The following is a 14,851-nucleotide window of genomic DNA, read 5'->3' as shown; positions in this document are numbered from 1 at the left end:
CACTGACGTTAGCCAATCATAACAGTGGGCGTTAACACTGAAGTCTTAAATGGAAAACGCCCCCAAAACAGACTGTTTGAATCAGAGGATGAGAAACAGGGTGGGAAAAGGTCATAAATCACTAGATTTTAAAAGTTTTTCTTAAAAAAAAATATATTAATACTATAATTGCACCTAAGGGAACATAATAATACAATAAAAAAAAACCATGTCATGACCCCTTTAAAGCTCTGATCTGTTGCACATCCTAGCACTCTAACTACTACTACTACTACTAATAAAAGAACAGCTCTGATAATGTCAAAATCACACCATCATTCTAATGAAAATGAGAAAAATCATAATAAGAATGCAACAATGAAAATAATTTTGACAAATATTTTTTCTTTGTACTGTATGGTTTAATAACTAAAATAAGTCTGTTTATTTAAGATTATTACATTTAAAAATGTTTTTAATGTTGAGTTAAATACATTGTGCATAACAGAGTGCATAATTGTATTTCCTATTAGACTTTCAATGTTTTTCAAAAGCTAAAAATTTGTTTAAAATATAGTTTTAACGTTGAACTCCACGTGGTGACGCCGTTTCGTCCAATCAGAAACGTCGCCGCCCACTTCATCTTCCTGCTATATAAAATTCCCTGTCACGGTTACATGTGGCAGCAGTTTGTAAGTCAGAAGTTGTAGCTACAAAGTACGTAAGAGAACAGATATGCCAGGAATTCTGCTGGGAGACGTGTTCCCTGACTTTGAAGCAGAGACCACAATCGGCAAGATCAAATTTCACGACTTCTTGGGAAATTCGTAAGTAGCAGAATATATAAATTGATTGTTTTGAGTGTATAGGCCTTGTCAGGCACAGTAGTTCTCATTTCATGTGGTTTAGTGCCCACGCTTTCTGTATATAGACAGTCACGAATGAAATAGGTTAATGATGTGCAGACTAGAGATAACCTGATCACTGCATATCCACATGGACAAACAAAACATGTCATGTACTGTACGTCATTATTCACAATAAAGCATCGTTTTGCTAATTAACCAGGGTTAAATAATTGTAAAAAAATATATTTGATATTTATTGCTGTTTTCTTTAAAACGAGCCCATTGGAGATGACGTCACGTTAAATGTATTTAAACTGCGAGTAAATGTGCTGTGAGGAGGGCTTTTGTTCGTGTTTTTATCGCATGCGATGGCATATTATGCAGCACAGGTAGTCAAACCGTATGATTACAGAAAACAGTATTAGGTCATTTTTACAACTAGTTGGGCTGAATTATTTGGACCAAAAACTCTAGTTGCTATTATTTCGAAAAATCTGCGATTGAGATTTGAACTTTTAAAAAACAAAAAACATACGAGTGATTATCCCAAGCTTTATTGCCAACCGGAAATATTGTTTTAGAAAGCGTTACAATTGAGTCCTCCTTAAAAATAAAATGTGAGAGTTTCACACGACTGCTCATGCATGCCCATGATGCAAGTGTACCATACGTATGCATGTCTATAGTCTATACATGAAATGGACATCCATTCCAAACCCCATGCACACATGTGCATATGTTTTTCTGTGCAAGCCAGCACAGTATATATAATTGTTCATTGGTGCATAAATTGGATTAAATCAGGTATAAGATGTTTTGAAATGTAATATGCTTGCAACTAATGTTAAGGAGTTGTTGCAGAGTCTTGTTCCACTATTGATGGGATTGCTCACCTAAAATGGAAATCATCTCATCATATACTCACCCTCATGCCATCCTAGATGTGAATGACTTTCTTTCTTCTGCAGATTCCAAACAAAGATTTTTAGAAGACTATTTAAACTTTGTAGGTCCATACAATGCAAGTGAATGGTGACCAGAACTTTTGAAGGCCCAAAAAAGTACACAAAGTTAGCATAAAAGTAAATCAGACCACTCCAGAGGTTTAATCCTTGTCTTTGGAAGCTATTATGATATGTGTGGCTGAAAAACTGATTCATATTGAAGTAATTTTTTTACTATAAATTCTCCACTGACCAGAAGGTGGCAATATGCTCCAAGAATGTGAATCTCCAAAAACAAAATAAGAATATGAAAGTGGATATTTATAGTAAAAAAAGAAAAGGGCTTGAATTGATCTGTTTCTCACCTATTATATTGCTTCTGAAGACATTGATTTAACCACTGGAGTTTTACAGATTATTTTGTGTGCATTTATGTGCTTTTTGAGCCTTCAAAGTTGTGTGGTCACCATTCACTTGCATTGTGGTCCATACAATGCAAGTGAATGGTGACCACACAACTTTGTATACTTTCTAAAAGTCTTACACATTCGGGATGGCATCAGTGTGAGTAAATGAGAGAATTGTAAATTTTGTGTGAACTATTCCTTTAATTTAATTTTCAGAGCTGGGGTCAATGAACTGACTGAAAATAATGTTGCATCCTTGTATTCAGATTGTGTAATGGTCCTCAAATGGCCCTATTGCATATCTAATAGAGGGGGGGGTCCTTTGCACGCGCTGTGTCTCAGAGGTCCTTCCCGAGAGAAGACGATGAAGTTGAAGCATTTCACAGATGTGAATCGATGTTCTTTTTGTTTCGTTTCATGGTCATTCAGAACAAGAAAGGATGTTTAACATCCTTGTTTCTGCATTTCCTGGTCTGTGATGACCTATGTGGGAGTGATCATTTTCCCCTAATGATTTCCTCTACAGAAGCAAATGTCCAACACAGGCCTTCAAGATGGCAGTTTAAAGCAAATTGGCACTCTTTCCAATCCCTATGCTGTGAGAAACTCCGTATTGTACCTCAAGACAATCGCGGACCTATACAAAGTTTCACAGATGTTCTAATCGCCATTGCAGACGAAACCATTCCAAAGACATAAACAAAACCACACTAAGTCTAATCCATGGTTTGACAACCACTGTAAAAAGGCTACTGAAGCACGAAAAAAGGCCGAAATGCTTTTCACAACTGCAAACCTTACCAGATTCCAAATTTGCCGGACACAAGCATATACGATTATCGGTGAATCAAATAAATTGAGCTGGAGACAAATTCTATGAAGCCTAATGTCTTGCACCTATGAAGAGGATTTGGTAAATTATTTGCAATATGAAGAGTGTGAGAAGTGAATCACAAATACAGCATATCAAAAAACAAGAGACACTTCTAACCACAAAACTAATCATTAGCAGAGTCCTTTTGAAAGAACTGTTCAATAGATAACGGTCTCCCTGAGTTCCAAGCAACGTGTGCACAGCAGGACTACTACATTTCTACTCTGAGAACATGGAACTTTACAACCAACCATTCAAAATTGAGGAACTACTAAATTCTTTAACGTGCTCGCATGATGCTGCCGTCGGATCAGATCAAATTCATCATACATTTTAAAACGCTTGCCTCAGTGCAGTCTGCTGCCTTCTGGAAACATTTTTACTCTGGACCTCTGGTAACATACCATCCTCCTGGCAAGAAGCAATGAGTAATACCCTTACCAAAACCTTGAAAAGACCATACTGACTCGAACAACTATCACCCAATAGCTCTTACTAGTTGCTTTTGCAAAACTACGGAGAAGATGGTAAATATTGTCTGTATTATGGAAAGAAGTCAACAAATAAGTGACTACCAGTTTAGACTGGGAAAGGGCACTTTGGATCAGATTAGAATCATATATATATATATATATATAATATATATTTGGCCAGTTGTCATTTCCAAGTCCATATAGGAAATATTTTTTCATACATGCACAAACAATAACTTAGTTCCTCAGGGAAGCATTCTCTCTGTCACACTTCATCAAAATCAACCGCATTGATAATGTCATTGGTTCCAACATACTCCGTAGTCTTTATGTTGTTGATCTTTGCATCTGTTACAGAGGAAATAACAGGAGCACAATAAAAGGCCAACTGCAGTTATGCATATACAAGGTTAATCTGTGATCTGTTGCAAATGGATTCAAATGTTCATAAACTGTCTGAACACATTTCTGCCTACTGCGATACTTGCATCATGGCCCAGAACCATGGACCAAGAACCCATCAAAGTTGTATAGGAAATAAAGTTCTTAGAACTCCTTTTTGACAACAAAATGTGTTCTCTCCCATATAAAAATTTTGTGGAACAAATGCCTTAAAGCCATGGACATCATCAAAGTGCTGGTGAAAACTAAATTTGGAGCAGACTGCACAATTCTCTTGCACCTTTATAGAGTACTGACCCAATCCAGTTTGGACTATATGGGAGTACTATATATGACTCCACCAGGAAATCCCACAAACCGATTCTTGACACTGTACACCATCAAGGCCTACGGCTTGCATTAGGAGCATTCAGATCCTGTACATCGAAGCCAATGACACCCCCCCCCCCCTGTCTTCAAGCAATTAAAACTCAAGTCTGATCACCCTATATTGAATTGTAACCAAACTTAAGTAGACTTTTTACAGAGACAGTACTTCAGTATCATCTTCTGCTGGGTTCCAGGTCATATTGCTTTGTCGGGAAATTAACAAGCTGACATTGCTGCCAAAGAAGCTCTCAATATGGAAATAACCATATAAAATTCCTTCTCCAGACCTCTGGCCTACTCTGAACTCCTCTCTTAAGTGGCAGTTAGAATGGGATGTATGTGTTGCCAACAAATTACATGAAATATACCCTACTATCTCCAGCAAACTTTTATTTCGCACATGTATTTATTCTGAAAGACAAGGAACAACCATCATGTCATTACTGCAAGACTCCCTTGTCTCTTAAACATCTTACTAGTCTGCCCAGTTTTTAATGCAAGTAGATGTTTTTATTCCGTAAGCTCTGAGGGATTTGTTTATGGTTTTAACAGGAACTGTTTTAGAATGTTTATCACATTTCCATTTGAAACATCTTCTATAGTTTTACCCTGTTTGTAGAACTATGTACTTGTTGGAAATAATGAAATCCTTTTTATATACAACACAGTTCCTGCCATGAGAAGAGCCTTAGTTGCTGACATGGCATTAAACATTAAATTACCTACTGTACGTACATTCTGCATTTCCCAATTTTAAGACTTTTTAAAATGGTCAAAAACAGAAAGATTTCAAGAGTTATCCTAAAATGTATTTTAAGAATTGTCATGCAGCATGGAAAGCAGGTTGCTTCCATTGTGATCATCATTCGATGTAACATCAGTAAAGTTTGGCGCTGTTTCTTTAACTGAATAAGTGCTGCTCAATGCTTTTCTTGGAAACAATACTGAAAATATTTCAGGCCGCAGCAACATTTTGTGAATAATCTGAAAAGCCTTTGGATTTAATGGAAAAATTTAATATTTATTTGGTTAATAGGAGATTCCCAGAATGTTCTCCTAGGCATGCTCAAATTCATGTCTGCGTGAGATGATTACATAATCTGATGGTCAAATAAATTGTCTATACACCCAGATGCTCTACTAGACACTACTATTTTGTATTGGCATAATTTTCCACCTGTTGCTGTTTATAAAGGACTAAAACTAGCATAGTTTTAGAATTTCTAGGCAGTGACTATTTTGATATCAAACCTGAATCTCCCCTTACCTGTTCTTGTCATGCAAGTACTTGACATCTTTTTCACACTTGAGTGTATTCTAACCTTCAATCTTGTTGTTGCCCCCTCCTTTTTCTCTTAAGATGGGGTATATTGTTCTCACACCCACGTGACTTCACTCCAGTATGTACGACTGAACTGGCCCGTGCTGCAAAGCTAAGCGATGAGTTTAAGAAGCGTGGTGTGAAGATGATTGCACTGTCCATTGACAGCGTAGAGGACCACCGCAAATGGAGTGAGGTCTGCAGAAATAACAAACATGCATGCCCACATACACATTTGCTTAATATTGAATGTATATATTATATTAGGGCTGTCAATTAAAACATTTAATGAAATGAATAACATGGTATGGCCCGCGACCCTGTACACAGGATAAGTGGTTGACGATGGATGGATGGAACATGGTATGGCTATATATATATATATATTATTTCTTTTTTTATAGGGTTATATGGGGGCACTGTCAACTTGTAACTCCATCAGTGTTTATTTTAGTGCAATCCAGAGATCGGTGGTTGCGTAGTGGGCTAAAGCACCTAACTGGTAATCAGAAGGTTGCTGGTTCGATCCCCACAGCCACCACCATTGTGTCCTTGAGCAAGGCACTTAACTTCAGGTTGCTCTGGGGGCATTGTCCCTGTAATAAGTGCACTGTAAGTCGCTTTGGATAAAAGTGTCTGCCAAATGCATAAATGTAAATGTTTAACATCACACTCACCTGAGATACTACATTTCAAAACAAGAGACATATCCACTATTAATTCCAAAACTGCTCCAGTGAGAAGCCAAAAAGATTTGTTCACCCTCTTGAGTTTTGTGGTCAAGTAACTCGTATCACTAACTAGCATTTGCGTGAAGGTGTATCAAAGCCGTTATTGCAGGAAAAAAACATTGTTTCTTCCAGTTAAGACTTTTCATGACAAGCTAATATCTCCGTTAAGCTTTTCAAAGCTTTTTTGCGCTGATGAGTGACTTTGTGAGATTGAGAGCACGCATTCTTGATTGACAGACTGTGCGTGTGCTCACTGTATATATGGACCGCCTCTCTCATTAAACCTCAGCTATCTTCATAACGATTGAAATAAAGAATATCTGAAGTATAACAGCGACCTCTATAGGTGAATTTTTTATTTTTTTTTAGCCAGGAAATTCACATCACTATTTGAAAAAAGGTCATTTTTGATCAAATCTAGACTGGCCCCATTTCCAGCAGCCATTACTCTAACATTTTATCATACTAATCATACTAACTTGCTAATTTGGTACTAGAAAATCACTTGCCATTTATATCAAACACACTTGAAAGATATTTTATTTGTTCAATTAAGCTTAACATTGACTTTTTGTTTTTGAGTTGCCATAATATGCAATAGACTGGCATGTCTTAAGGTCAATATTAGGTCAAAAATGGCAAAAAAAACTTTCTCTAGAAACTCATCAGTCAATCATTGTTTTGAGGAATAAAGGATATACAGTGCTTGAAATTGCCAAAAAAACTGAAGATTTCATACAAAGGTGTACACTACAGTCTTCTAAGACAAAAGACAACTGGCTCTAACAAGGACAGAAAGAGATGTGGAAGGCCAGATGTACAACTAAACAAGAGGATAAGTACATCAGAGTCTCTAGTTTGTGAAATAGACGCCTCACATGTCCTCAGCTGACAGCTTCATTGAATTCTACCCGCTCAACACCAGTTTCGTGTACAACAGTAAAGAGAAGACTCGGGTGCAGGCCTTATTGTAAGAATTGCAAAGAAAAAGCCACTTTTGAAACCGAAAACAAAAAGAAAAGCTTCAAGTGGGCAAAGAAACGCAGATAATTGGAAAAGTGTTATTGATCTTAACCCCATTGAGCTTATGTGGGATCAGCTAGACCGTAAGGTGCGTGAGAAGTGCCCGTCAAGACAGCCGCATCTATGGCAAGTGCTACAGGAAGTGTGGGGTAAAATGTCACCGGAGTATCTGGACAAACTCACAGCTAGAATGCCAATAATCTGCAAAGCTGTCATTACTGCACACGTTGGATTTTTTGATTAACTCTTCAAAGTATTTTTATAATTTTTTTTTTCAAATTGTAATAGTAACTTTTTACGTTTAATGTCAACTTTGGTAAATAAAAGTACCAATTTATTTGCATAAGAGCAAAATCTGTACATTTATTCCAAACGTTTGGCCACCAGTGTAACTTTAACTGTGCCTTTTAAACAGCTTGGAAAATTCCAGAATTATGTCAAGCCTTTAGACAATTAGCCAATAGCTTCTGATGGGTGTACTGAATTGGAGGTGTACCTGTGGATATATTTTAAGGCCTACCTTCAAACTCAGTGCCTCTTTGCTTGACATCATGGGAAAATCGAAAGAAATAAGTTAATATCTCAGGGGAAAAAAATGGTGCACCTCCACAAGTCTGGTTCATCCTTGGGAGCAATTTCCAAACGTCTGAAGGTACCACGTTCATCTGTACAGAATTGTACGCAAGTATAAACGCCATGGAACCATGCAGCCATCGTACTGCTCAAGGAGACACATTCTGTCTCCTAGAGATGAATGTAGTTCGGTGCAAATCAATCCCAGAACAACAGCAAAGGACCTTGTCTACCAATTTCCTCCAGCATCTTCACAAGTATCTATATCCACAGTAAAATAAGTACTATATATATATATAACATTATAGGCTGCTTGACAAGGAAGAATCCAATTCTCCAAAACCACCATAAGACACACTACAGTTTGCAAGTGTACATGGGGACGAAGATTGTACGTTTTGCAGAAATATCCTCTGTTCTAATGACGCAAAAATTTTACTGTTTGGCCATAATGACTCTGGTTCTGTTTGGAGGACAAAAGGAGTGGCTTGCAAGCCAAAAAACTCCATCCCAAGCATGGAGGTGGCAGCATCATGTTGTGGGGTTGCTTTGCTGCAGGAGGGACTGTTGCACTTCACAAAATAGATGGCATCATAATGAAGGAAAATGATGTGGAGATATTGAAGCAAAATTTCAAGTCATTCACCAGTAAGTCAACGCTCTGTTGAAAATGGGTCTTCCAAATGGACAATGACCCCAAGCATACCTCCAAATGTGTGGCAAAATGGCTGGAGGACAACAAAGTCAAGGTATTGGAGTGGCAGTCACAAAGCCCTGACCTCAATCCGATAGCAAATGTGTGGGCAGAACTAAAATGGTGTGTGCAAAAGAGAAGGCTTGCAGCAGTCTCCGGCAGACTCCGTTACAGCAGTTTTGTCTGGAGGAATGGGCCAAAATTCCAGCAAATTATTGTGAGAAGCTTGTGGAAGTCTACCCAAAACGTTTGACCCAATAAAAAGGAAAAAAAGTAAAGCCAATTCAACCAAAGAGTGTGAGTGTGAGTGTGAGTGTGAGTGTGAGTGTGAGTGTGAGTGTGAGTGTGAGTGTGAGTGTGAGTGTGAGTGTGAGTGTGTGTGTGATGGAGCATTGTAACAAGCCAGGTCTCCAATTCATAAGAGTTCCATGATATGCAATAAATCGTATTTTCTTCTGATAATTACAGAGATTCTGGTTGAGCAATAAACTACATCTGGCGTTTTATTCCTTTTGGACTCATGTTTGTGCCCATCCTAGTAAGGAAAGACTAAATTTGCTTTAACATTCACTAAATAAATGTAAAATAAAAATCTATCAGCCTTTCCACCACCTTCATTATCGTAATGGCAAAATCCACTATCGGGCTACCTTTTTAGTCTTTAAAATTTTACAGCCATATTTACAATCTGTGACTTAATTTTTTTTTTTTTACTGAACATTCACACAGACAAACTCCTACTTGCTCCTTTGGCTGAACACTTTTTGGGTTCCAGTGAATGAAGCTGACACCCAATTTCCACAGAACTGTTTTTGTGTGATCTCCGTCATCGTTTACTCCTTTATTGCAAGTGCACTCAAGGAGTGTTGTGGTTTGTGAAGCGAGATTTTCATTTGAGCTTAATCAAGGTCTGTTGTAATAAAATTGTACTATTATAATGCTCGTAGTGGTACCCTCTGGCAATATCTCCTTTCATTTTTGGTCTTAAGCAAGCAGCTGTTTAATCCATATCCAAAAATGTGACTGACTAAACTCTACACGCACAACCCCACTGCTTTTTAGTGAATGTTTGCATGATATCCCCTTTTAAAAAAAACTTGTACATTGCTTATTCCTATTTGTTTTGCTGTTTTTAAGGACATTATGGCATTCAACCAAGAGAAAACATGCAGCCCATTGCCATACCCTATCATAGCGGATGCCAAGAGGGAGTTATCTGTCTTGTTGGGAATGCTTGACCCTGATGAGAGAGACAAAGATGGAATGCCCCTCACTGCCCGCTGTGTGAGTTTTAGTTTCATTGATATTATCTTTGCAATGAAAGTGAATAGGGACAGAACTTTGCTTTCAGTTCCTCTGGTCATGGCCAATGCATTAATATAAACCAAATGATTGTGAAACTGTGATCTGCCTGACTAAATTTCTGTTGATGTTCTGCAATGTTACACATTTCTAGAGTTGCTTAATCTAGTCTGTTACAACATGCACTTTAGCGCTTACAGCAGCCCTTTTAAAAAATGACCAAACTGCATAGTATTACAACTGCTGAACTCTGAATATAATTCCTGATGTCCTGCAGTTAGACTACCAGCTAGAAACTAGATTAAACATTTAAAATCCCCATATATTGCTAATTTACAGGTTCATGATATTATTTATATTTATTTACATGCTTTAAAGTATGAGAAATTTTGTTTTTTGAACATTACTGTACTTTTCCCCTCTCTTCCTCTGGCTCAAACACTCTGATTTACCTCACGTCTCTTTAAAGCCCCCCTTTCCGAAAAGCCCAGTCTGCTCTGATTGGTTAGCTGGCATAGTCTGTTGTGATCGGGTCAGCAGCGTAGAGCATGTCAGGAATGAAACGGCCCTTACCATAACAGCGTTTCAGCTCTGGAGTCATTCTGAGCAGCTCTGTAAACTCTACAGTAACTGGTGTCGGGTTTTACTGTACCAGCTCTAGCCCGAGTCCGATAATGAAAGCTTGGAAGAACAAGCTGATCGATCTGAACCACCTTCGCAATCACGACTTAAGCAGGACGTTGTAATTTTGTAGCTTTCTTAAAAGTACACGGTTGATTTATTGTGAACCTAACAAAGCTTCAAGTAAAAGACATGTAGTGAATCTAAGTTAGCCATCTTTTGCTGGATTGGGTGTAGCTGAGCTTTTTCCCCCCCGAGATATGAATGAAGAACAGAGGCTTACTCCCAGTTGGACATTATTGTGGGGTATTGGAGAGTTGGTGAGCAAGTTAGCCATTGACTACCGATAGCGGCTGTAACATTACAGCTTGTAATTGTATAACACTCTTGAGATGGACCATTTTGTTACAGTTTATGTTTGTTTGAGGATGGTCCAAATTAGCCCTTAGGCAGGCATTATGCCAATGTATTACATGGTGATGTAGATACTTGACGGAAGAAATGTCTGAACTACAAACATCCCGTTTCTTGTCGTTCTTGAGCAGTGTTGTCTGTGGGAGAGATTAACTCCCTTTTGCATGGGCTTTGTAATTTTGCAGACCGTTTACATGCACAAAAAGCTATGTTACACACTAAAGGAAAGGTAAAATCCCAAAAAGCATTATAGGGCCTCTTTAAAATGTTTGTATGTTCCAATACCACCTTTTATTATTTTTCAGGTGTTTGTTATTGGTCCCGATAAGAGGCTGAAGCTGTCTATTCTCTATCCGGCCACTACTGGGCGCAACTTTGATGAGATTCTCCGTGCAATAGACTCACTTCAGTTGACGGCAGTGAAGAAGGTGGCAACACCTGTGGACTGGAAGGTAAGATTTAAATTTTACTTTGCAACGGTTATTTCCTTTTTTAATGCTGCATTCATAAGGATTTCTGGTAACTTTACCTTACTGTGGGTGGAAAAACTGATACTCTGAATTTTTACAGGACTAAATTTCACAGTCCTACATACTGACCATCAATGTTTGTTTTTGATGCCATGAATAAATGTATTGTTCCTCCTTTTCTAAGCCTGGTCAAGAAGTCATGGTCATCCCTTCCCTATCCGATGAAGAGGCCAACAAGTTTTTCCCAGCTGGTTTTACCACCAAAGAGGTGCCTTCTGGAAAGAAATACATACGCTACACTAAACCATAACTTGAAGTAGATCGACAGGGGCAATGCTGAAGAAATGGCACTTACCTGACATCAGCTGTTTGTGAACTGATGTGGCATAATCCCAATAAGTTTAATGACCTATCAGCTGCTTCTATTCGGAGAGTGATGATTGATCAGGATTAAGTCGAGATGGCAAAATAACACATCATAGACTCTTTACATATAATAATTGTATTCTGCCTGAATTTCAATAAAAGCTTGCTACTTTTGTTATTCAATATGAGGAGTGTTCTTTTGGGCTGAATGTGCCATTTTGAAATTCCAGGGGTGTCAAACACCAAATGAATTGTGTGTAAATTATTACATAAAATAAAGTCAGAAGTTTACTTACAACTTAGCCAAATACATTTAAACTCGGTTTTTCACAATTCCTGACATTTAATAGTAGAACAATTGGGTCAGTTAGGATCACTTTATTTTAAGAATGTGAAATGTCAGAATAATAGTAGAGGTTTATTTCTTTCATCACATTTTCAGTGGGTCAGAAGTTAACATACACTTAGTATTTGGTAGCGTTGCCTTTAAATTGTTTAACTTGGTCAAACATTTTGTCTGGAAAAGACATTGTGTGTGTGTGAATACATTTTTGTTCCCTCCTTCACGATGTACATTTACCACAATATCCAACCCCTGGGCTGAGGGATATGTGAATATTCTTGCTTTAGTGATTTTGTATTAAATTCATTTATTTACAAAACGAAAATGTCTAAATTCAAATTGCACTCATAGATATTTTAATATATATGTATATGTAGCCTACATTGACAGGATGGTATTTGGCTGGTTTTCCCATTAAAGGCATCAGCGATTGCCTTTCGATCCCCGAGATCATCGTCTGTCGGGAAAACCCTAATGTGCATTTCTCTCTATAAATTAAAATGTACAGACAGTCTCCTTCCTGGTTTTTCCGACACATTCAGAATCATTACCACTTTTGCCGGCGTCGTCGTGGCTCCCTTCGTGCGTGCACTTGTAAAACGTATATTTTAAAGGCTGATTATTACGGTTTAGTATTTCCCTGTAATGTAGAACAGTGTTAGCAATGTTGCTTATAACATTCTTTCTCAGCCCTGGAACTCAAACAAAAGTAATTCCATTATTATCATAAACGTGCAACTAATGGCTAAAACTAATGCCTTCTAGTCAACTGAGAAAGTCTTTGGTTGGGGGCAGTCCTAGTTGGGATGTGTTCTTCAGCTTGCAAGCCTCACAATTTTTCCTCCAAGCATATGGCCAAACAGTTCAAATTTTGTATCATTAGACCAAAAAAAAAAAAAAAAAAAAAAGATCTTTGTCCCCATGTGCAATTGCAAACTAGTCTGGCTTTTTTATGGTGGTTTTGAAGCAGTGGTGGCTACCTTGCTGAGCAGCCTTTCAGGTTATGTTGATATAGGACTTGTTTTACTGTGGATATAGATACTTGTCTACCTGTTTCCTTCATCTTCACAAGGTCCTTTGCTGTTGTTCTGGGATTGATTTGCACTTTTTCGCACCATCTCTAGGAGACCGAATGAGTCTCCTTCCTGAGCGGTATGATGGCTGCGCGTTCACATGGTGTTTATACTTGCTTTGTACAGATGATCGTGGTACCTTCAGGTGTTTGAAAATTGCTCCCAAGGATGAACCAGACTTGTGGAGGTCCACAATTCTTTTTTTTTTTTTTTTTTCCCTGAGGTCTTTGATTTCATTTTCCCATGATGTCAAGCAAAGAGGCACTGAGTTTGAAGGTAGGCCTTAAAATACCTCCATTAATCTGTGGAGTGGTTAAAAAGTTAGATTTAATGACTTCACAAAGTGTATGTAATTTTCTGACTTGAACTGTACATAAATACAGATTCTATGTTTTGAATATGACTGAGAAGGAGGCTTGTTTTTTGTTTTATTTTTTATTTATTTATTTTTTTGGCCGACTTAAGTGTAATGTTCACTTCTGGTGGCTTATAAAAGCTGTCAGTATTGTTGCCTGATTAAAGGTGATGCAAGCTATTTTAGCAGTTCTTAAATTTGCACAAGTCTGAGCCTTTGAAATTAGACACACCCCCTATTACGAAAATAGTTGAGACCAGTGCATCCTCTCACGGTTGTCAAATACAGTAGAAACAAATGTGCCCTCAGCTGACAGCCGTTATGAATCTGAATATGACATGAAACCTAAAAGATCTGCTTCAGCTATAATATGAGTAGATGGAAAAAAAGAGCACATTAAAGTCTGATTGGCTGATCAAAGAATGTCTGTGGCCTGCCATCCCATTTTTGTTTTCTGTTTACAGTCTAGTGCTGTCATGGGAGACCGATGAGATTTCTAAGGACATGTACTTCAGTGATATCTTTCAGTGAGAAGGAACATTTTCTGAATACCATTCAATAATAAAAAAATGACTTGCTGCACCTTTTCTATGGTCATGGAAAACCTGGAAATATCAGGGAATTTATTTTATTTTCCAGACCTGAAAAATTCATGAACAAAATCATTTTTATTGCAAATGTAACTTTTTTTCTTTCCTGCATAAAATCACTATTATTTGTAAGGATCTTTGAACTTATTATTTGGCAAGTTCCCCTTTTGCTTTAATGACAACATGTACTTGAGCAACAAGTTGGAGCAAAATCTGATTCATTTTATCCGAGTGTGTGTGTATAATATATATATATGTATGTGTGTGTGTGTGTGTGTGTGTGTATATATATGTGTGTGTATATATATATATATATATATATAGCTATAGCATTTTGTGTGCTTGAAAGGAAGCAAGGAAGTCTGACCTTTTGTACAAGGGAGTCAATGTGGTCGTGTCACATTGCTCATTTTATTATGAAGAAATGGTGCAACATCTTATATATAGTAGAGAAAAGAGGTGGTTTGTGTTACCTGAACTGCTCCAATAAACTCCTGTAAATAACTGAGTGTAAAGTTCAGTAGTGGGTTGGAAGTAAATGGGTAACTTAAATTAACTTTTACACACTTGAGAGAGACTGGACAAGAGAAAACACAAGAATGAACTTTGGTTTTAAGTCAACAATCTCTGAATTACAAAAAGTCTGATTTACTTAAATACACATTCTGTTTCTTATTGT

The 14,851-nt window shown here is 37.6% G+C and overlaps 1 protein-coding gene across 1 annotated transcript; it reads left to right on the top strand.

The window, feature by feature from the left end:
• The first annotated feature begins 636 nt into the window (after positions 1-636).
• Positions 637-11,994, top strand: LOC127621749 (peroxiredoxin-6-like). The gene is made up of 5 exons (XM_052095466.1): positions 637-806; positions 5,657-5,813; positions 9,776-9,922; positions 11,281-11,427; positions 11,630-11,994. The coding sequence occupies exons 1-5, from the start codon at positions 715-717 to the stop codon at positions 11,753-11,755; spliced, it is 669 nt and encodes a 222-aa protein (XP_051951426.1). The 5' UTR covers positions 637-714; the 3' UTR covers positions 11,756-11,994.
• The last annotated feature ends 2,857 nt before the right edge of the window (positions 11,995-14,851 follow it).

The sequence above is a fragment of the Xyrauchen texanus genome, chromosome 28, assembly GCF_025860055.1.
Source record: "Xyrauchen texanus isolate HMW12.3.18 chromosome 28, RBS_HiC_50CHRs, whole genome shotgun sequence".
In the NCBI taxonomy this organism is placed as follows: Eukaryota; Metazoa; Chordata; class Actinopteri; order Cypriniformes; family Catostomidae; genus Xyrauchen; species Xyrauchen texanus.
Note: the sequence above shows the minus strand (reverse complement) of the source record. Positions and strands in the feature narration are given on the sequence as shown.